This window comes from Bipolaris sorokiniana, assembly GCF_000338995.1.
Source record: "Bipolaris sorokiniana ND90Pr unplaced genomic scaffold COCSAscaffold_2, whole genome shotgun sequence".
NCBI lineage: Eukaryota > Fungi > Ascomycota > Dothideomycetes > Pleosporales > Pleosporaceae > Bipolaris > Bipolaris sorokiniana.
The window spans coordinates 1,468,378-1,489,951 of NW_006911896.1; the positions used below are offsets into that span (position 1 = coordinate 1,468,378).

Sequence of the window (21,574 nt, forward strand, 5' to 3'; positions counted from 1 at the left end):
AAATTGTATTTGCGGCTGTTCGAGTGAGAGATAGAGTAGCTTTTTTGGATATTTAACCACCCTCGAGATGGACTGCAGCACTATCTCAGCTTTTGGACTAATTCAACAATTCATCTTACTTCTAGAATGAATCGAATGGTCTTTCAGGTCTAGTTGGCTAGCAAAAGAACTATGCATATTGGTCCCCGAGACCATATACCCTGCGATTCCCGAACAAGCCCGCTTGAAAAACATCATGTCCGAAATCATGATAAACTTCAATACTTTAAACGTCATGATCAGTGTAATCTCAGCTGATTGGGAACATGAAGCCGGTGTTGCATCGGGAACTACCCTTTGTCAGTCGATTATCCCGAAAGCATCACGGCTACATTGTGGAAAGCCAAAAATGGCAAGAAATGTAGAATACTTCAAAGCCTAGAAGATGCGAACGAAGTAAAGTCGCATCAGTGCATTCTGGCATCGCTAAGCTTGCTGAACTAAAACACACTATAACGTTGACACTTTCAGAATGACTCCGGCGAAAACAAGACCAACGGTCCTCATTGTAGGTGGAGGGTTAGCTGGTCTTTTTTGCGCTCTCGAATGTAAAAGAAATGGTTTCGAGACAACAGTATTGGAATCCAGACCTGCAATCCAAACAGCTGGTGAGAAACCCTAGCATGGAAATTACACAGTTGTTGCACTATATTAATTAACTTCTTCAATCAATAGGTGACTTCATCACTATTGGCCCTACGGCTATCAATGCTCTTCGCAGATGGCCGTCTATAGCGATCGCGCTTGATAAGGTCGCCTACAAGCCTGACATCTGGTACCATAAGCAAGATGGAGAGCTAGTTGCTGGTCCAATGCCACCGCACCCCAATTTTGGCCGCATGATATCGAGGCCGGCACTGCACCAAGCTCTTTGGCATGCACTAGAGGCCGAGAATGTTGACATTCGTTGCAAGACGAAAGTGAAGCGTTACTGGGAGACGGAAGATGAAGGCGGGGTCGAGCTCGAAAACGGGGACATGCTCCGGGCGGATATGGTGATCGCCGCAGACGGTATCCATACCAAAAGCTGGACACTCGTATCGGGAAAGGAACCCGAAATCTACCCGAGCGGGCTTGCAATGTTTCGAGCAGCATTTCCTATTGAACACGCACTAGCGGATCCCTCTCTGCGCGCAAAGTGGACGCCGACAGCTGAGAAAGACAAGATGGGATTCTTTCTTTCTCCAACTAGCTTTGGAATCATCCTCTTTGGCCAAAACACTGCATCGTGGGTTTGGCAACACAATGAAAACCCAGAAACATCCACTGAATCATGGGCTGCAACTTTATCTCCGGAGGATGCTCTCAAACAGCTCGACGCGGAAGGCCACTGGGGTGCCGACCTTCGAGCAATAATTGCTACAACTCCACAAAACCACATTGTCGACTGGAGGCTCATGCGACGAGAGCTGAAGCGAAAATGGGGCTCGCCAAAGGGGCGGCTAATGCAGATTGGAGATGCTGCACATCCATATCTGCCAACCACTGTGAATGGTGGGACGCAAGCTATCGAGGACGGCGTTTCACTGGCACGCTGCTTGCGTCTGGCAATCGACAAGCACGGCGCTAGCGCGCTTCCGGCTGGAGCAAAAGTGCACAACTCGTTGCGCATCGATCGGGTGGCAGCCATCGAAACCACAGGAATGGAACGCACAAAGAAACACCGTCAAGTGGACTTTGAGCAGGTCAAGAAAAACCCGGAGTTGATTCGCAATGAGCCGGCTCAGTGGCAGATTGAACATGACCCGCTAGCGTATGCTGAGGAGCGGTTTGATGAATGTTTTGCTTGTTTGACGAATGGCAAGCCGTTTGTAAATACCAACAAGCCTGAAGGATATGTTTTTGCGCCATGAAACTGAGTAGGGGCGCATGGAGAAGGTCTTTCTGGAGACTACAGGATTACGTAGTGCGTGTATGGATGTCTTGAACAAGTTACACTGTTTTATGCGCAATGATCTCTGGCATGTGCAAAGGTGACCTCCAATATGTTGTCATTTTAGATATTTGAAGGTTTTGTCATTGGGACTGCTGTAGGTGAAAACTATGATCCCAAATGATCCAGATTTTGCCCCAGAAAATGCTCCAAGCCGTGGTGGCAACTGAACTTTATATCCACCAAAACGCACATAGTGCGGAAATTCGGGTCGTGTCTGCATGGATGGAAAATAAATTTATTCTGAGAAATGGTGTTTAAAATGTGGTGAGAGTCGTATTCATTCAAGCTAGCTAAGCACCGAACAAGGCCTTGTTCTGTTTGACCCATTCCTCGAGACTTGTGGGCTTCTGACCAGTGTAAAGAGTGACATTGCTCACGCCTTCCTCATAGTTAGGAAAGACCTCACCATTGCCCTTGTCTATGCCATTGGTACCCATGACCTCCACCATATAATCCGCGAATATCTTGGGCATACCGCTGTTCATATACTTTTCATGCCCTTCCTTGGGTCCCAGAATGGTGATCTTCAAGTCTTTTTGAAGAATCTCCCCAATCTTAGCAATACTTTCGTAATGCGAATAGACTTGGGGCCCGTAAAGGTACACCTTTTTCTGCCCATTCTTCGGGCCCGAGACAACAATATTGCCAATGACTCTACCAACGTCGCTTGGTACCATGTTATCTTCCTTGAACCCGGCGCCGTATAGCTTTACGTCGTTTGCAGCTATACCTGCCTTCTCCGATAGCAGGTTAGTGATGAAGCATCCGGGACGTACGGCGACATAGTCGGAACCAAAAACGTCGTCCAAGTTGGCTTCAACTTGCGCGTGCACGTACGGAAGCAGATCAGAGGAAGGGATCTCGCGGAGACCTTTGTTGACGAGAATGGTAAAGCTGCTCAGAAAGACTACAAACTCGATACCCGCTGCTTTCATTGCCGTAATAGCGCCGTGAAGGTGATCAGATGCGTGATGGACGAGGTAAATGAATGCACGCTTGGCGCCGGAAGTCTTAACTGCTTGGCTGACAGTTTCGGGTTTTTCCAGGTCGGCCTGGATCCTGTGGTAATCACCCGCAGATTCAGCCTCTTTCGTGAGGCCTGGGATGTTTTTGGACGTGTCTCGCATTGCCAGCCAGACCTTCGCTCCAAGCTCTCCAGCTGTTCGCGCGACGACAGATCCAACCTGGCCTGTCGGGCCGAATACAATCACAGAAGTCATGGCGCTGGTAAAAGGTGAGATTTTGGCAATAAAGATGGTATTATCTGTATATTTGCGCTGAAATGTGCTGTTGTTCTTTATGCGTTTGTGAAGCTGGGACAAATGCCCAGCCTCTCACCTGAGACACAGAAAGCTTGATTTGGAGGCTAGGCGCCACGCCCGGGAACGCTTCGGGAATCTCGGGAATGTGGACGGGAAATGACCGGGATTAGTAGCCGTTTCCCAAAGCAATCACGAAGAAGAGAGTCCCAAAAAAAGACAGGATTGTTTGCATATGAATCTTCTTGTCTGTTCCTCTAACTTCATTTGTCATCTTTTTCCTTGTGTCGAAAACTCCCGACTCTATTTTGCAATACCAAATGGGCTTTCCGCACGACTCAGCCTTGTCGCAAGGGTCATTGATCCTTGTCACTGGTGTCACCGGTTTTCTTGCGGGGGTCATAACGGATCAACTGCTTCGCCATGGGTTCTGTATGTAGTATACAGCTGTTTTTTTGTAATGGCGGCACGATGAATGACGGGGGTTGGAATTGACGATCACAAATTCAGGTGTCCGTGGCACTGTACGAGACCTCGACAGTGACAAAGCTTCTTGGGTAAGCTAATCCATGTTTGACCTATCATAGCTTAGACTGACGTGAACATATCGAGTAGATGCCTAGCCATTTTGAAAAGAGATATGGCACAGGGAAATTTGAAATGGTAGAAGTGAGAGACATGGCAAGCGAAGGCTGCTTTGAAACCGCCATCAAAGGTGTGTTCTAAGCTGCTATCCGAAGTCGCGCCGCTGTATGTACCATCAAATGTTTAAAACACTGACTCAGTAGCAGGCTGCAGCGGAGTGATTCATGTCGCTAGTGTCACTGGGTTCGAAGCTGATCCTAACAAAATCATCACACCGAGCATCGCCTTCGTCGAGAACATTCTCGCCGCAGCCGAAAATGAGCCCTCAGTTTCCCGATTCGTACTGACATCTTCTTCTGCTGCTGCCAGTCAGGACCGAATCAACGAGGTCTACGATTTGACCCCAGCCATGTGGGCCAACTGGGCTGTTGAAGAAGCTTGGGCGCCACCACCATTCACAGTAGAGAGAGCACGGGCGAACTACTATGCGTCAAAAGTACTTAGCGAGCAAAGACTATGGAAATATGTGCAAGAGTGCAATCCCCGATTTGTAGCGAACTCGGTATTGCCGGACTTTGTCATCGGGCTTGGAGTAGATCCCGAAAGGCAAGGCTTCGTATCTTCCATGGGTCTTTACAAGCAGATGTTTGATAATTCCGGCGATGCATGGAAATCTTTCGGTCCCCAGTGGTGTGTCGATGCAATCGATGTTACCCTTTTGCATATTGCCGGCCTTGTATGCCCTCACGCAAGTAATCAACGCATTTTCGCATACGCGCATCGCAAAACCTGGGCAGACTTCATTGCACGGTTACAGGATATGTATCCAAATCATCGTTTTCCGGGTGGGTGCTTTAATAGTTCTTAGTTCTAAGCATTCTTAGGCACATATGAGCTAATTGGAATTCCAGAGCCAAGTCCGCGCGAGGGACAAGATCTTTCTAATGTCACTGGGCGAGACTTTGCCAGAAACCTGCTGAAATGGATGGGTAATTCCGATTGGAGACCTTTGGATGAATCACTCAAAGAGGCCTCTGACTTCATTTTACTGAACCAAAGTGCCGTGTGATCTTGATATATGCACGATTGTAGTTAAGATCACGTCTAGTTAAATATAATGAATAGAACTCATGTAAAAAACACGGTCAACTGAGAAAGAAATTGGATTTTGGAATATTAAATGTTCACGTGATAGTGCCTACGTGAATCCATCGTATAGCCTCCTGTGATATCCATATGGTGGGCTTCAGTTCTAGGGTTTTAGCTGTGTTCGAGATTCAACGCCCTCTGCACAAGCGCTTTCAGTTTTTCAGGCATGAAGAGGGGCTACGATACGCAACCGATTCCGAGATCCAGGGCTTCTGCTACATAACAATATGCTTCACATCATATGTGATTTATATGCATTGGATGCATTGTACATAGATATCACCAAGAGCGAACAGAGAAGCGGTGACGTAGTGGAAGACTTATTGGCAAGAAATTTTCAGTTATAAAACGGTTCAATGAATGCCGTTGGTATGATTTCCGTTTGTCTCACCATGCCCGAGAATAGCCTCAATTACGGAAAGTTCGCTGCCAGCCGGGCGACGGATAGCCCGAACGATCAGTCTCGGATCTGCCTTTCTCAATAGATCCCTCCACTCCTCTTCCTCTCGTTCTTTGGCATTGAAAGTACCGATCATCATCAGATCCTTTTGCCGTAACGCAGCTTCGTGTGTACTTGACCCAGAACCAGGCTTAGGAAGTACCATATCCATTATCAATAGGCGGCTTGATGGTGTCATGGCATCTACGAGACGCTTTAGTATCTTGATTGCGTCGGTATCGGGCCAATCATGCAGAATAGTACGCAGAAGGTAAACATCTGCGCCCTGATGGGGTTGCGGCTGAAAGAAGTCATGCTCGCAAGCCTTGACACGCGATCGAACATCATCCGTCAGGTTGCTGATAAGGCTCTGAGCGTTTGAGATAGGGCCGGGGAGATCCTCAACAACGATGTTTAGGCGTGGGTAAGCTTTCGCGAGCATAATAGCGGTAGACCCACTACTTCCACCGACCTAAACAACGCCATTAGCTAATGATCAATGCTATCTGTAGAATCACCAATCTTACATCTACAACCTTGGCATTTCCTAATGCTTTCCAATCAAAAGCTTCTAACAAGTACGCTGCATTTGATCCGGTGTGGGAGACTGCTCGACTCTTCATGTAGTCCTCGAAGTTCTTCTGAAGGTGAGGGTGTGCCTTCAAATGTGCAAAGAATGGGAGATCTGTGTCGTTTGCGATGTTGTAGGCTGTTTCATTAGGCGCCCGGGTATCTCCCCACTTTTCTGTCGCCTTTACCAGCCCAGCCATGACGGGAATCGTAGCGTTGAACATATGTCTCAACTGGACCCGCATATGTTCGTCCTCGACGAAGGATGTAGAGAGAGCAGTGTGGGAGAGATTACCGTTTGGACTTTCACCAAGGAAGCCAGCCGTCATTGCCATACGAGCGACGGAGCGCAAGACTGACTCTGGGACTTTGAGGCTCTCTGCCACTGTGTGATACGATACTTCATTAGGAGGTAGAGGTATCTGGCCCAATACTTCGAAGTGTGTGAGCCATTGGATGCTATAGTATTGTTGCTGCTGGATATGGAGTTCTGTCAGAAAGCTGCTCGGGTCATGGATGAGCTTCTTGATCTGGGCCGCATGTTCGATAATCTCGTCTCTGGCTTCTTTCTTCATCATGAGAACAGATGTGCAGATAGTGATAATATAATTGGTAGAAAGTTTGCCAATTTGTTGTACACTGATATAGAAGGCCTTGAACTACCTTGTGAGCAAAAATATCAAGATAACTCGTGCGATAAGCCAAAATTCGGGTACATTCTCGATATTCCGGACACGTTGTAATGCCCGCCGTGCATGTTCCCGAAAGAACCGAGTAGGTGCCTATCGTCCACCACAAGATACGTATCACCCAATCGGAATTGACTTTAACAGTGATATGGGGAAGAATCGATTACAAACTCGCTATTGCTACCCCACAGAGCTCATGTCTATGCCCGCGTGCCGTGCCCGGGGTATTCCCAAATTGTATTGTATAATCAGCAGGGGATGGAAATGGCGGGCTTCACTCGCCCATACCATCGGGTATATCCAATGAACCGACAGAACCCCCACCTCCTTCCTCGTCCAATTCAAGGGTAGCTCCAAATTTGGCGCGACTCTCATAACTATGTGCCGATGCATGATGCTGTCCTTATAGTATTTATCAAGATAAACAGCCTTGCTAGCCAGATCAAAGTCAATTGAACGCAACCCCCTTCCACAGGCTAACAGAACACGCCACATTCAACTATGGCAGACAACCTGAATATATATCTCTTTGGAGATCAGACTTTCGACGTAGAGCCTCATTTCTCAGGTCTACTAGAGGCTAGGAACAATCTGTTTTTACATACACTCCTTCATGGCGCGTACAATGCCATTCGAACTGAGATATACACATTACCACCAGAGGTCCGAAATGAACTGCCGCGATTTACCTGTCTCGAGGATCTGGCATCATGGAAACACAGCGGAACTGGCAAGCGATGCATCGCTCTAGACATGGCAATGACTACATTATGGCAATTAGGGATGTTTGTTCTGTGAGTTTCATCATTTCAATTGATTTTGTGTCCGGCTCTCGCTCATGTGTTCAGACAAGCGGAAGCATGCTATATAGCCCCAAAATGCTCAGTCGTCGTTGGACTGTGCACTGGGACTTTTGCTGCTGCTGCAGTAAGCTGTAGTAAAAACACAACGGAACTTATTCCGCTTGCCATTGAAGCAGTCATCGCATCTTTCAAGACCGGTGTGCTTGTACAGGACGTTGCTCAGAGACTTGCTCCTTCACAAGATCTCGATCAGAGTTGGGCCATTCTCATAGAGGGTGCAGCATCGGCTTCGCTCTTAAGCAACTTCAATGATGAGATTGTAGGTTTAAAATCCACTACTTAGTCTCTGATCGTTGACTGACAATTTTCAAGTCTATGCCATCGATCAATAAACCGTACATCAGCGCCTACGCTCCAAGTGGTGTGACCGTGAGCGGGCCACCCGATTCTATTTCCAGACTGGTCAGTTTTGGAGCCTTCAAAGAATTGACGAAGAAGACCATACCCATAACGGGACCGTATCATGCTGCCCACCTCTACTCAAATAATGACCTCAACTCGATTGTCTCAGGTTTAACAGAAAGAGCAGAGGGCAGGAGGCATGAATCGATACTATTCTTGTCTACTAACAAGGTCGGGCCAGAAATTAGGACATTTGCATCACTTCTCAGGGAAGCGACCGCTGAGGTGCTCCTACGACCGCTTCTGTGGGCTGATATCCTTGAACGATTTGAAAATATCTTACGCAATAATGTTCCACAAAGGCTTAGTGTTGCTCCTTTTGGATCGACTGCGCATTATCTTTTCTACAACGTAGCAAAGAAGATGAACTCGAATATTTTGATAAACTCTTCACAGCATGCCAATGGTCAATCGGGCTTCACTCCGACAATTAGCACTGGCCTCAAGAAACCTAAACTAGCCATTGTTGGGATGTCCGGACGCTTCCCAGACGCGAAGAACACCGATGAATTCTGGGATATACTTCGACAAGGTTTAGATGTGCACAAGGTTGTGCCACCCCAGCACTGGGATGTACGCACCCACGTTGATACCAGTGCGAACCCTCGGAAGAACACAAGTGCCACGCCTTTCGGTTGTTGGTTGAAGGACCCGGAAGAGTTTGACGCGCGGTTCTTTAACATATCACCGAAGGAGGCTGCCCAGATCGACCCCGCACAGCGACTCGCTTTGATGACCGCTTACGAAGCTATCGAGCGCGCTGGTATAGTCTCAGATGCAACTCCATCTACTAGACCGGACCGAATCGGCGTTTTCTATGGTGTAACCAGCAATGACTGGATGGAAACGAATAGTGCTCAGGACATTGATGCGCACATGATCCCTGGCGGCAACCGCGCATTCATCCCAGGCAGAATCAACTATTTCTTCAAGTTCAGCGGACCGAGTTATGCCATCGACACAGCTTGCTCATCTAGTCTGGCCGGTATCCACCTTGCATGCAACTCCCTATGGTGCGGCGACATCGACACTGCCATAGCTGGAGGTACCAATGTAATCACCAATCCGGACTTCACTGCTGGACTGGACCGCGGCCATTTCCTCTCTCGCACGGGCAATTGCAAAACTTTCGACGATGGTGCTGACGGTTACTGTCGTGGTGAGGGCATTGCAACGGTGATCATCAAGAGGCTCGAGGATGCACTTGCAGATCATGATCCCATCCTTGGTGTGATCGTTGGAGCGTACACCAATCATTCAGCAGAATCTGAATCTATTACCAGGCCGCATGTTGGTGCTCAACGCGCCATTTTCAACAAGATTCTGAATGAATCGAGTGTCGATCCTTACTCCATTAGCTACATTGAGATGCATGGCACTGGCACGCAAGCGGGTGATGCGGCTGAAATGTCAAGCGTTCTGGACACGTTTGCTCCATCGCCCAGCCAATGCCAGCAATCTAAAATACGCAAAGAAAAGCTCTTTCTTGGTTCAGCCAAGGCGAACATTGGCCACGGCGAGGCCGCCTCTGGCGCCTCAGGCCTTATCAAGGTCTTGATGATGATGGAAAAGAATCAGATTGTTCCGCATTGTGGAATTAAGACAAAGATTAACCACAAGTTCCCGACCAATCTTGAGGATCGTCATGTTCACATTGCTTCTGAGTTGACAGCGTGGGAGAGGAATGGACCTGCGGTGCGGCGTGTATTGGTCAATAACTTCTCAGCTGCTGGAGGCAACTCGGCGCTCCTGCTCGAAGATGCACCACACGTATCAGAGAACGTCAACGTGGCCATGGATACTCGAAAACTCTATGCTGTCGCAGTATCTGCCAAGACAGGTGCTTCTATGCAGGGTAATCTGAGGTCACTACTCGCACATCTAAAGAAGGTGCCAAACGTTTCGCTTGGTGAGCTTTCATACACGACTACAGCACGACGCATACACCATCCACACCGGGTGTTGTTTATCGGTTCATCTGTCGAGGAGATCTGCCAACAAAATGAATCGGCAATTAATCAAGGAATTGGCTTAACAAGGCCCAAAGGATCACCACGAGTCGTGTTCAGCTTCACTGGCCAGGGTGCTCAATATCCTGGAATGGCCCAGCAATTGTTACAGGAAAGCACTGTCTTCCGAAATGAGTTGCATCGTCTAGATTACATAGCGGAAAAACTGGGATTTCCGTCTGTGATCCCTTTTATCGAGTCTACGGAACAAGATCCTACCACGTTCCAGCCCTCGGTTGTACAGCTCGCGAGTGTGTGTGTTCAATTAGCTCTAGTCAAATTATGGGGCACTTGGGGCATTCTTCCATCTTTAATCGCAGGGCACAGCCTCGGCGAATATGCGGCTCTCAACACTGCTGGGGTGCTCTCAGACGTCGACACTATCTTCCTTGTTGGAATGAGGGCTAGACTGCTCGAGGAAAAGTGTGTCCCTGGTACGCACGCCATGTTGGTTGTCGACAGCCCAGTTGACAAGATCTCTACTGCTTTGCAAGAAAGAGAATACGAAGTAGCATGCACCAATTCGCCAACAGAAACTGTCCTTGCCGGACCAAGCGAGAGGATGCCCGAGCTCCAGGAATTACTCAAAAACGCTGGAATGAGAAGCACACTTCTCAAGGTACCTTATGCGTTCCACTCTTCACAAGTGGATGCGATTATACCAGAATTTAAGGCCCGGGCACAGGGAGTGAAGTTTTGCGAGCCAAGAGTACCAATCATCCGGCCTTTAGACTCTACCGTGTCGACTGCTGGTACAGTCTTCGATGCTGAGTATCTATCACGCCATTCTCGCGAGTCTGTCAATATGCTCGGAGCATTGATCGCAGCTCACAGTAATGGCGCGATCACCGACCGATCTGTTTTTCTGGAGATTGGTCCGCATCCTGCTGTTTCCAAGATGGTCAAATGTACATTGGGGCCGTCTGCTTCTGCTGTCCCCTCGCTTCAACGTGGTGCTAGGCCATGGGACGTACTTACCAGATCACTAAAGTCTCTCTATGACAACGGAGCCAGTATTAATTGGGCAGCTTATCAGCAAGACTTTCATAAGTTTCACAGAGTTGTCTCATTGCCATCATATTCTTGGGACCTGAAGCCTTACTGGATCCAATACGTCAACGACTGGTCTCTTCGCAAAGGTGATCCGCCAGCTCAAGGCTTACACACCGGCCCTAAAATAACGAGTACGACGATTCATTCTGTCGTATCAGAGATCAACGATTCTAGGAGGACCAAAATCGTGGTCGAGGCAGATATCTCACGCAAAGATCTTGCCCCACTGGTACAGGGACATGAGGTGGACGGCATACCTCTATGCACACCCTCAGTCTATGCCGACATGGCTTTGACTCTCGGTACATACCTGCTCAAGCGCTATCTGCCAGAACAATCTCAACTGCTAGTCGACGTGTCCGAAATGACAATCTCGAAAGCGTTGATATTGAATGAGCAAGCAAACAAGCAACTTATTCAGGTTCACGCTGAAGCAGACTGGGCTTCCAGATCTGTGACTATGAAGTTCATGACCTTTAACAATCACCAAAAACTGCAAGAACACGCCAGGTGCATCGTGCATTACAGAGATGGTTCCCTTCAGAAAAAACTGCAAGCCAATGCATCAGAGATTCAGGCGAAAATATCAGCACTCCGCATGGGTATCGCTTCTGGCAAGACAGCACGGTATAATCGTGCAATGGTGTATCGCGCCATCCGACCTTTGGCGCGATTCCACAACGATTACCGTGCTATTGACGAAATAGTTCTCAACAGTGATACGCTGGAAGCCTCCAGCATGCTGAGCTTCGGTAGCGTAAAGCGAGACGGCGATTTCCATACTCATCCAGCTATTATCGATTCGTTGACACAAGCGTGCGGCTTCACAATGAACTGCAACGATAACACTGACCTAGACGTTGAAGTGTTCATGAATCACGGATGGGGTTCGTTGCAGCTTTTCGAGCCTATAGATTTTGAAAAGGAGTATACGACGTATAGTCGCATGGAGTCAGGTCCAGATAAACTCTGGCGTGGTGACGCAATCATCTTCGATGGCGACCGAGTCGTGGCACATTTCGGACAAATCGCAATTCAGGGCGTGCCCCGCAGAGTGCTCAAAGTCATATTATCGCTCGAGAGTGGCAGGAAAACGCAGACTCGTACCACACCAGCACAGCAGTCGACTACCGATAGGAGCCATCCAGAAATTCACTCAGCTCATCCAGGCGCCAAACAAAAACAGGCGCCAGTCAGATCTGGACCATCTCCTGTTGATGTTGGGCTTCAGATCATCTCAGAAGAGTCTGGGGTTGCTATCGACGCCTTCACGGACGATACCGTTTTCGCAGACATGGGGGTAGATTCTCTCCTTGGTTTAACCATATCATCGCGCTTCCGGGAACAACTCGACATTGATCTCGATTTCAACGGCCTCTTCTTTGAGTACCCAACAGTGAAGGATCTCAAGGCGTTTCTGAACACGTCTTTACCTGATTCGGGTTACGGCAGCCCGGTTGTAGACGGCAACGATGGGCTGGAGCCAGTGCATGAGGTTACGAACGCCTTGAAGATTGATTCTGCAAACGGCATCAAGATGTCTGGGGCTGTGGATAGCATGTCATCCTCGAGTCCTGATTTTGCGCGAGCACTACAGATCATTGCAGAAGAGAGTGGTGTCCAATTAAGTGAGCTTGGTGATGACACCGAACTTGCTGATTGTGGAGTTGATTCGCTCTTATCGCTCATCATCACAAGTCGCTTCCGCAACGAGCTTGATCTCGAGATGGAGAGTGAATCATTGTTCTTGGAGCATCCAACAGTGGGTGACCTGAAGAAAGCGTTGTTGGCAAAGTCGCCAAATAGCGTAACGGTAGAATCTACTGCTCATGAAGTAGTGAATAAGATGGTATTACCGTCTGATGCTAATAAAGGGGATGAAGAAATTGCGACCAACACAAACAAACCCGAAACCGCTCGCATGCACAAAACAGCCAACGATGAATCGCATGCTATACTCGAAACGCGAAAGCAAGCCGTGGAAGATTTGGTCAATGAATTTGCATCTGAATTCTCTGCACCGACATCAGACGAAAATGCGCCGGAGACAGTTGACGGAGAGAAATTCGTGCTGGTGACTGGTGGCACTGGAAGTCTTGGAGGTCATCTCGTGTACCACCTTGCTCAGCAGCCTGACGTTCGAACTGTTGTCTGTTTGAATCGTAAGCATCGCGAAGATCCCATGCAACGCCAGATTCAGGCGATGCGTGACAAAGGTATACGTTTCCCCGATACTCTGAAGCACAAATTACTGGTTATCCAGACCGATTCTGCCTCTCCACGGCTAGGGCTCGAACAAAGGCAGTATGATGAGCTTGCCGCCTCTGTTACTCACCTTGTCCATCAGGCCTGGCCAATGAGTGCGACACGTACGTTGCCGGGATTCAAGGCGCAGTTCCAAGTCATGCGTAATTTGATCGACTTTGCCCGTGATGCGGCATCACGCCACCGTAAGGACTTCAAGTTCAGCTTCGAGATGGTGTCCTCTATTGGCGTAGTTGGCTTTTACGACAAGGAAAAGAACACAGCCAAGACTGTAGTACCAGAGGTACGAGCGAACATTGATTCAGTCCTACCAAATGGCTATAGTGAAGCAAAGTGGGGATGTGAACTTATGCTCGATCGCACGCTGCACCTGTACCCTGGCCGCTTCCGCGCTATGACAGCCCGCCTGGGGCAAATTGCGGGATCAAAAACAAGCGGGTACTGGAACCCGATGGAGCATTTCGGTTTCTTGGTCAAGTCATCGTGCACCCTGAATGCACTGCCAGATGTCGATGGCAAATTGTATTGGACACCTGTCAATGACGTTGCAAGCGCACTTGCAGATTTGGTACTTGCGAACAACAATCCACATCCCATCTACCACATCGACAATCCCCACGGCCAGTCATGGAAAGAAATGAACAGTTATTTGCAAGCCGCGCTGAAGATATCAAATCTGATACCGTTTCACCAATGGCTGGAACGTGTGCGCCAGGCACCTCAAAAAGACAATCCTGCGCTCTTATTGTCCGACTTTTTGGAGTCCAATTATCTCCGCATGTCATGCGGCGGCTTGGTCTTGGACGTCTCAAACACGCTCGACCATTCACCATCCCTTAGGGAAGTTGGTCCAGTATCTAACCAGGTTTTGAGAAAGTACGTACATATCTGGAAGGAGATTGGATTTCTCCATGCTACGGAAGAAGATCGAAAGAATTTTGAGAAGGAGAGATTGGCACTTTGGGCTTAGCAAATAGATAGTCGTGTTGCATTGCTACATAAAAAAGGTTAATCTTTTTACTAAGCCTATCCTATAGTATGAAATGTACTGCCATGATTGAGAGAAGATTCCTCGATAGTAATATCCCTAGTTTTTTGACTGATGATGCACATTAAATATCCTTGTTCGTGCAATTGCACCTGCCTATTTACGCATAGAGTAAGTCGGCCATTCATGATGCTCTGATGCTCTTGTCTTTGTCAAACTGCGAGCTTTGGCTGATGGGTAACTTTGCAAACGGCCAGCAGCAGCGAATTCTGGGACAATCTGGGTAGTATCACATCTGCATTTGAACTTTTCAAAGTCTGGGATTCAGTTCTCACAGCCCTTGTAAGCCACATACCCGTAGAGACCTTCATTGACTAGACTCTTTTATGGTGCAATCCTACACGACCCTGGGTTTCGCCCAAGGGTCGAATGATAACAAGTAAGCTGTTGCCTATTGCTACTGGTGTCTGTCATCGTGAATCCCACTAATTCTGACTTGCTTGGCGATGCTGCCCATCCTCACATCCCATCGTCTGGCACCGGAGCGAGGCAAGCAATCGAGGACGGAGCGACCATCACCGCAATGATAGATGTGACGAGAGTCGATGTACCACTCGCTTTGAGGGCGACCGAGAAATTGCGGTAAACAGAGCAGACCCTCCTTCCTCTTTCTCCTACGCGATAATCTTACAATGGTGTTCTCAGCTACGAGCGAATAAGTCTAACTCAACGTTTGGGTTGAGAAAACTGTCATCGTTGGCAACAGAAGGATTGGGATGCAGTCAAAAGGAATCTGGAACTCCTGAAATTTCCTATGCCAGGATGGCTCTACGATGCTGATGCACGCCAATATGCCTATGTCAATGCTCAAGCGGTGAATGCTCACATCAAGACAGGTGCGCCTTTTACAAACACAAACGTTCCTGAAGGCCATGTGCATCAGGAATGGAAAATGGATGAACTTACCGCCTTATTGAGCTCCAGAAAATCCGAAGAAGTCTTTTTTTTAGCTGACAACACGCTAAGACAGAGTCAAAAGGCTTTCTAACAATTTTGAGATTCATCCTACTCAAGTGTTGGATAATATCGATATCAGACTAAGAAATATCTATACTATTCATTTATTCAATTCTTTCTAGGTCAATTGACATGATTAATGAATTTGGAAACGTATAATATAGTTAGACATTACCTAATAAGTAAAGTAATATCTAGTATAGACAAGAAATAGTAATAAAATCATAGAGAATTAAAGCGTTAAAATCTTAGCTAAACAGCCCTGCCGTATTCTATCCTAATTTTGAAAAACTGAGGTACAACGCGAGCTAGCACTCTGTCAACGCCCTAGTAACTCAAACTAGCCTAAGACGGAGCCGGAAATTACCTAACAGTCATGTTACTGATCCTAGTCTACTGCCGAATGATCTGACCATAGGATACAAGCTTAACCACTCGATGATGAAGATTCGAGACCCTAAGCAGAGCGTGGGGTTCTATGAGGTTTGAAGGGTAAGTCAAAAAAGTCACCCAGAACTTTCTGTTACGATGGGAGAACTAGAGTCGAAAGATGTACTAACTTAAGAAACTTAGGATTCTGCCTCTTTAGTTAAAGCACTGAACAAAAAACAAAGCGTTGACAGGTCTTGAATACCAACACTGTAGTTCCCTGTTATGTCGAGTTATGTAGTAGACAGAGAGTAAAGCTCTAGTCCGCGGCTCTAGGGAAACTACATGCTTCTATTAATAAATCTCCAATCCATCTTGGAATTAGTATTAGTTATGCGTAAAAAGATGTACTACAAAATACTCAGTATCACTAAGAAACCAGTCTATACATATCAGGATATTCTAAACTAAGGCAGGAAGGCCAACCCTAGGTGCTCCATTAGGTATCCTTGGGGCTAAAGAAGCTATAGTCACGTGTGGAAAGTGTATAGTAGTCCCATCTGAACCTTGGGTAACTCCTCAAAGATCCGTCTCAATTCACTCTAACTGATAATGTTCAGTGCCTATCTGCGAAACACCTCACACTGGGTTGGGTAGTACAGGATACCAGCCAAGGCGCTACGCCTCATCAGAAAATCACGTGGCAGATTGAAGTATGCACATGCTAAGCGTGGGATACAAGAAAGTCCATTCTGTACCCTACCCTACCCTGTCTTGTCACAAATCCAGCCTGGTGCAGTATGTCAGCATCTACGCACATGTCGAATCAAACAGCTGAAGACTAAGTATGCACCGAGTAGTAGTACTTGGAGCTCTTGCGCACCGTCATTGGGTGTATGCAAGCAATGGAACTGGGCCTGTTTCAAGCCGTTCGTTCCGGCGTCTTGGTAGTAAGCCCTTCGCCCCCAAAGTTCCAGGGGTAAACCCCACACCCACATCCACCCAAAGCTCACACATGGGTTTCCCGCAACCGACCTTTTGCATTTTGGGGGCCGGAAACGTCATTTGACGGGGCTGCCGAGAGAAAGAGGCTGTGCTTACGACCGCCCCGATCACCCCTCCCTGCTCCCCGAAGGGGAAGGTGTCTCTTTTTGTTTCTTACTTCCCTCTCTTCCTCCACACGTCCTTTATTCTGGTCAAGGTCGTCACTCGCTCGCTCGGTCCCGTACTTTTTGTTAATTCTTCTACTGTGAGGATTTATTTATTTATTTTTGTGAGAGGGGGAGATCTTTTGCTGCAGCTCAAAGGGGCCCGACAACGCTGGTGAGGATACAAGTATAACCCGCGAACCCTGGTTCTCTTGTTCAGCTCTCTTTCAGCTCTCAGTCTTGCACTACAGCCTCGAGGAAATTTCAGCCTGATGGATTAGAAATTGTCTTGTGCAGAAATTCCGGGTGTTTTTCGTTTAACCTTTTAACTTCTACGCCTTTTGAAAGTCGCTCCTTTTATTTTCTCCCTGGGCTTTCCTTTTGGGGCTACCTTCGATTTACGCGCAACACGGTTGACGGACGCGTCGGGCTCGAGTGAACAATTCGCTGGTTCGACACACGGATTGATTACGGGATACTGCGCTTGAAGGAAAGACACGACCGTACGAAACCGAACAAAAAACAATAAACAAAACGGTGGTTAGAGAGACGTTGTGTTTGGGATACCGATACGAACGACAAAACATACGCATAAGAAATCATGCACACAGCACTACCAACATGGCTCGCTCTTTCAGCAGCAATGATACCTAGCGCAACGGCGTTTTACCCATACCACTATGACGGCAGTAGCACTTCCTCATCGCCTTCCCCACGGTCGCAACGGCTCTCCCGATCCTCAGAGGAAACCACCGCGCGAGGCGTCACGCTTCCTCTGCGCCGCATCGCCACAAGCCTACAGTTCCGACAGAACAACGTGTACAACATAGTCAACTCGAAGGACCCGAGTCAAGAAAAGAGCGTGGCCATAGACCAAGATGGCAAGGATCTCAGCTACATGGTTGCCGTGACATTTGGCGACAGCAAGGAGGAATACCACATGCTGCTCGATTCCGCAGCGAGCAACACCTGGGTCATGAGCCAAGACTGCAAGAGCGAAGCCTGTAAAACGCATACTTTGTTCGGCAAGGGCGATTCAAGCACACTCAAGGTACGTTATCCTAACTTCTCTCTCCAGAGAAGACATTGGCAACGAATAACCCAATACTAACACACCACACCCCCCAGCCCGACACCAAACAATTCAGCATAACCTATGGCACCGGCTCCTCCAGCGGTACTCTCGCCTCGGACACAATCCACATCGGCACCTCCCTCTCCTCGCCCCTAACCTTCGGCCTCGCCACCAACGTCTCAGACGAATTCCGCGCCTACCCCATGGACGGCATTCTAGGCATAGGCCGCGGCAGCGCAGCCAGCGACGGCGAAATCGCCGCCCCACAAATCATGGACGTCCTCTCGTCGAACCGCCTCATCGCGGCAAAACTCTACGGCATACACTTGAGCCGCGCCAAGGACGGATTGCAAGACGGTGCGCTAGATATCGGACATATCGACAAAAGTCGCTTCTCAGGCGACATGAACTACCTCGATTGCGTAGAGAACGACACGGGGTTCTGGGAAATACCCTTAGAAGGCGCGAGTGTAGATGGCAAAGACGCACTAGCCTCTGCTCCCGGTAACGGAGGCAGAACAGCGATTATGGATACAGGAACCTCGTTCATCCTAATCCCAGAGCAAGATGCAACCGCCATGCACTCATCTATCAAGGACCATACGCAGAGTGGAGAAATGTTTTTCGTGCCTTGCGACACGAAAGCCCAACTCAGCTTCTCGTTCAACAAGGTCGCATACAATATCTCTGCCGCAGACTGGATTGGGGAGAAGGTCGAGGGCCAGGGTGGGCTGTGCAGGAGTAACATCATCGGCAGACAGACGTTCAAGGCGAACCAGTGGTTGGTGGGCGATGTGTTTCTGAAGAATGTGTATTCGGTGTTTGATTTTGAGAAGGAGAGGGTGGGGTTGGGGGTTAAGAGGGAGGGCGAGGAGGGCAAGGTTGAGTCGCAGAGTGCGACTTCTTCAGGTATGTTTCTCACTTGTCTAAACGGACTTGGTATGGTACGAGTGGAGCGTCTTGCTAACATGTTTTCTAGGTGCACAGTCTTCGGTCTCGCAAACGGCTTCCGGTAGTGCTGCGGCACCGACTTCTACTGCCGTGGCGGACAACGTGCCTCAAGGTCAGCAGGGCAGCAATGCTGCGGGCCACTTTTCGTCATCGTCTGCTCTAGTGTCCATGGTCGCGCTTGCTGCGATTTCACTGTTTATATAAAAAAAATTTTATGGGGAGGGGCGTTTTTACGGTGTAACTATACGAGGGAGAACATACACAATGGTGGTACATATCTGTACCTACACATGTATATCAAGAAGAATACAGAAAAACATGACCAAAGCCGTTGCACTGTTCTGTTCTGCGCTGGCTGGTGTCGGTGGTGCCGCTGTCATTTATGTTGTGGCTGCTGCTGTCACTGTCACTACTGTCACTTACTGTCACTTACTGTCACTTGTCATAGCCTCGTGACTGTACTAGCGCTAGTAATACCCATGCCAAGTTCATGCTTCATGTCCATGCACATGCTCATGCTCGTGTCAATGCATTACGCTGCGTTTCAGCATCAAGATATTGCATGAAGTGAGTATAGTGGCGTGTGTTATATAAAAAAAGAACACAAATACCATGGATCCAGGTTGACATGTGGTAATGCCATTTCCTAGAGTGAGGCAAGGCAAATCATGATTAGAGGGGACAGTGAACAGTGAACAGTGGTGCATAGTCATCATCACATGTACTACGTTGAGAGAGTCAAATCAAAGGGCAAAGCTGCCAGAGTGACACGGGAGTAGAGAGCAAAAAAAAGCACCGATTATTAGAAAAATCCTACCATTTGCTCAATCTCGATTCCACACGTTCGGAGAAGATAACCCCCATCATGAACTACCCCAAGATGATGTACGGCCCAAACACACAAAAGATCCAGCACAGTAAACGCCTCGTGTAGGTGCCATGAGAGAGATAGAGAAAGAGAGAGAGATGGGCCGGGAGCAGCCCGTCGAGAGTCGACTCGTCTGCAAACGTCGGCCGGCCATGTTTTTTTGCACGTCTTGCCCTCTTTCTCGGATAGACGACTATTACACACCCAATAGTCGCGACAGTTATTGTTGCTTGTCGACGCTCAACAAAGGCGCGGTTGGGGGTGGTTGAACCACCTATGTGCGGTATGCCGCGCTTACAAGATCAAGCACTTCTTGGTCTTCTTCTCTTTCCTGGTCAACAGAGCAGCGCGGGTGGCGTGCTCGAACACTTCCCTGACACCCTCGTTTGTCTTGGCTGAGCACTCGAGGTACTTCTGGGCGCCAATCTTCTTGCGGACATCCTCGGCCTGGAGGGAGGAAGCTTGTTAGCCATGGTGATTTTAGTGAGGTGGGTGGTGTTGGCTACTGACCTGCTCGGGTGTGACGGGCTTCTGCGAAGTCTTGTGCAGCTCCTCAATCGTCTTCTGGTCAAAGCGCAAGTCCTTCTTGCATCCAACGAGGATGATGGGAAGCCCCTGGCAGAAGTGCAGGACCTCGGAGATCCACTGTGTTGGGTTCTCAGTTAGCAGGGGACACGTGCAGGGGGCGGCAGGCGACGTACCTTTTCCTGGACGTTGTCGAGAGAATCGGGCGAGTCGACGGCGAAGCAGATGAGGATGACGTGCGAGTCGGGGTAGGAGAGGGGGCGGAGACGGTCGTAATCTTCCTGGCCAGCAGTATCCCAAAGGGCAAGCTCTACGTGCTTGCCGTCCACCTCGACATCGGCGACGTAGTTTTCGAAAACAGTGGGGACGTAGACCTACAGGCAGCGTGTCAGTGGATGGGGATGGGGCGGTGGTAATGGGGGATGAGTGTTGTGGATGGCGAGCTAGGCTGACGCGGCTCAGGGATGCGGTGGAGTACTGACCTCGGGGAAAGTGCCCTTTGAGAAGACGCTGTTGGGGGCGAGGTTAGCAAGGGGAGCAGGAGAGCAGGAGAGCAGCAGCAACAGCGGCAGCGGCAGGTGGAGCGGTGGGTTGAATGATGGGCGTCGAGTGATGGGAGTCGTAGTAGTCGTAGTTGAGGAGCACGTACATGAGCAGACACGTCTTTCCACAGGCGCCGTCACCGACAATAACAAGCTTTCGTCGAATCTCGGCCATGGTGTCGCGTGTGATGTAGGCGGTGTCGTGGAAGGAGATCTGTAGGCAAAGAGGTGAGTGTGTGGATGAAGGACAGGCGGTGATTGAAGTTGGACAACAGCGGCTTCAGGGTGTTATGGCTGGCGGGCACCATGACCGCAACGGGGGTCGTGCTGCAACGACTGCGGCTGAGCTGCGACCTGCGCCACGCCCACGACGCTGTGATTACGGGCTAGGGGCGCAGTCATGGGGGAGGGACGTGGCTCGTACCTGGACAGTGGTAGCTGGGCAGAAGCAGCAGTGGTGGTGGTGGAGATGTTTTGGGTTGGGTGTTAGCAGTAGTTGGTGGTAGGTAGTGGTTGGTGGTGTTGCAGAAGAGAGAGGAGACGGCGCGATTAGCTATCTGCATCGCCGGCCCTGCTGCTAAACCCACCGCGTCCTCCACGGCCGTTGTCACATGACCTACCTGCTCACCACGGTCTGTTGTCCGCCGGGCCGGGCTTGCATGCATTTGATGCTGCTTCTTCAATGCACGCCCACGCACATGCACATGCACACGCACACACACACACAAACACACACAAACACGCACCCTCACAGACTGCCAGACGGACACGCACGCCCAGCAACAAGAACAAAGAGGGCCCTTTGCACAGCCAGGGAGGGCTGCAGCCGTGGG

At 49.0% G+C, this 21,574-nt stretch overlaps 7 protein-coding genes across 7 annotated transcripts; 4 read left to right on the plus strand and 3 right to left on the minus strand.

The window, feature by feature from the left end:
• Positions 1–511: 511 nt before the first annotated feature.
• Positions 512–1,892, plus strand: COCSADRAFT_134068 (uncharacterized protein; the record flags this gene model as incomplete). Its single annotated transcript, XM_007697820.1, has 2 exons — positions 512–647; positions 715–1,892. 2 exons carry the CDS (start codon positions 512–514, stop codon positions 1,890–1,892), a joined length of 1,314 nt encoding a protein of 437 aa, XP_007696010.1.
• Positions 1,893–2,197: 305 nt separating this feature from the next.
• COCSADRAFT_33312 (uncharacterized protein) lies at positions 2,198–3,287 on the minus strand. The gene has a single exon (XM_007697320.1). It carries the CDS (start codon positions 3,193–3,195, stop codon positions 2,266–2,268), a length of 930 nt encoding a protein of 309 aa, XP_007695510.1. The 5' UTR covers positions 3,196–3,287; the 3' UTR covers positions 2,198–2,265.
• A 267-nt stretch (positions 3,288–3,554) lies between these two features.
• On the plus strand, positions 3,555–4,888 carry COCSADRAFT_196342 (uncharacterized protein; the record flags this gene model as incomplete). Its single annotated transcript, XM_007697821.1, has 5 exons — positions 3,555–3,666; positions 3,745–3,791; positions 3,850–3,949; positions 4,026–4,664; positions 4,704–4,888. 5 exons carry the CDS (start codon positions 3,555–3,557, stop codon positions 4,886–4,888), a joined length of 1,083 nt encoding a protein of 360 aa, XP_007696011.1.
• Positions 4,889–5,321: 433 nt separating this feature from the next.
• On the minus strand, positions 5,322–6,552 carry COCSADRAFT_79079 (uncharacterized protein; the record flags this gene model as incomplete). Its single annotated transcript, XM_007697822.1, has 2 exons — positions 5,322–5,879; positions 5,935–6,552. 2 exons carry the CDS (start codon positions 6,550–6,552, stop codon positions 5,322–5,324), a joined length of 1,176 nt encoding a protein of 391 aa, XP_007696012.1.
• A 615-nt stretch (positions 6,553–7,167) lies between these two features.
• Positions 7,168–14,314, plus strand: PKS14 (polyketide synthase PKS14; the record flags this gene model as incomplete). Its single annotated transcript, XM_007697823.1, has 3 exons — positions 7,168–7,460; positions 7,515–7,788; positions 7,842–14,314. 3 exons carry the CDS (start codon positions 7,168–7,170, stop codon positions 14,226–14,228), a joined length of 6,954 nt encoding a protein of 2,317 aa, XP_007696013.1. The 3' UTR covers positions 14,229–14,314.
• Positions 14,315–17,381: 3,067 nt separating this feature from the next.
• On the plus strand, positions 17,382–19,010 carry COCSADRAFT_22843 (uncharacterized protein; the record flags this gene model as incomplete). Its single annotated transcript, XM_007697183.1, has 3 exons — positions 17,382–17,831; positions 17,909–18,764; positions 18,835–19,010. The coding sequence occupies 3 exons, from the start codon at positions 17,382–17,384 to the stop codon at positions 19,008–19,010; spliced, it is 1,482 nt and encodes a 493-aa protein (XP_007695373.1).
• A 485-nt stretch (positions 19,011–19,495) lies between these two features.
• COCSADRAFT_33314 (uncharacterized protein) lies at positions 19,496–21,267 on the minus strand. The gene is made up of 6 exons (XM_007697321.1): positions 21,166–21,267; positions 20,849–20,955; positions 20,682–20,709; positions 20,376–20,573; positions 20,185–20,319; positions 19,496–20,121 (listed from the first exon to the last, which is right to left on the minus strand). Exons 2-6 carry the CDS (start codon positions 20,914–20,916, stop codon positions 19,969–19,971), a joined length of 582 nt encoding a protein of 193 aa, XP_007695511.1. The 5' UTR covers positions 20,917–20,955; positions 21,166–21,267; the 3' UTR covers positions 19,496–19,968.
• Positions 21,268–21,574: the final 307 nt, after the last annotated feature.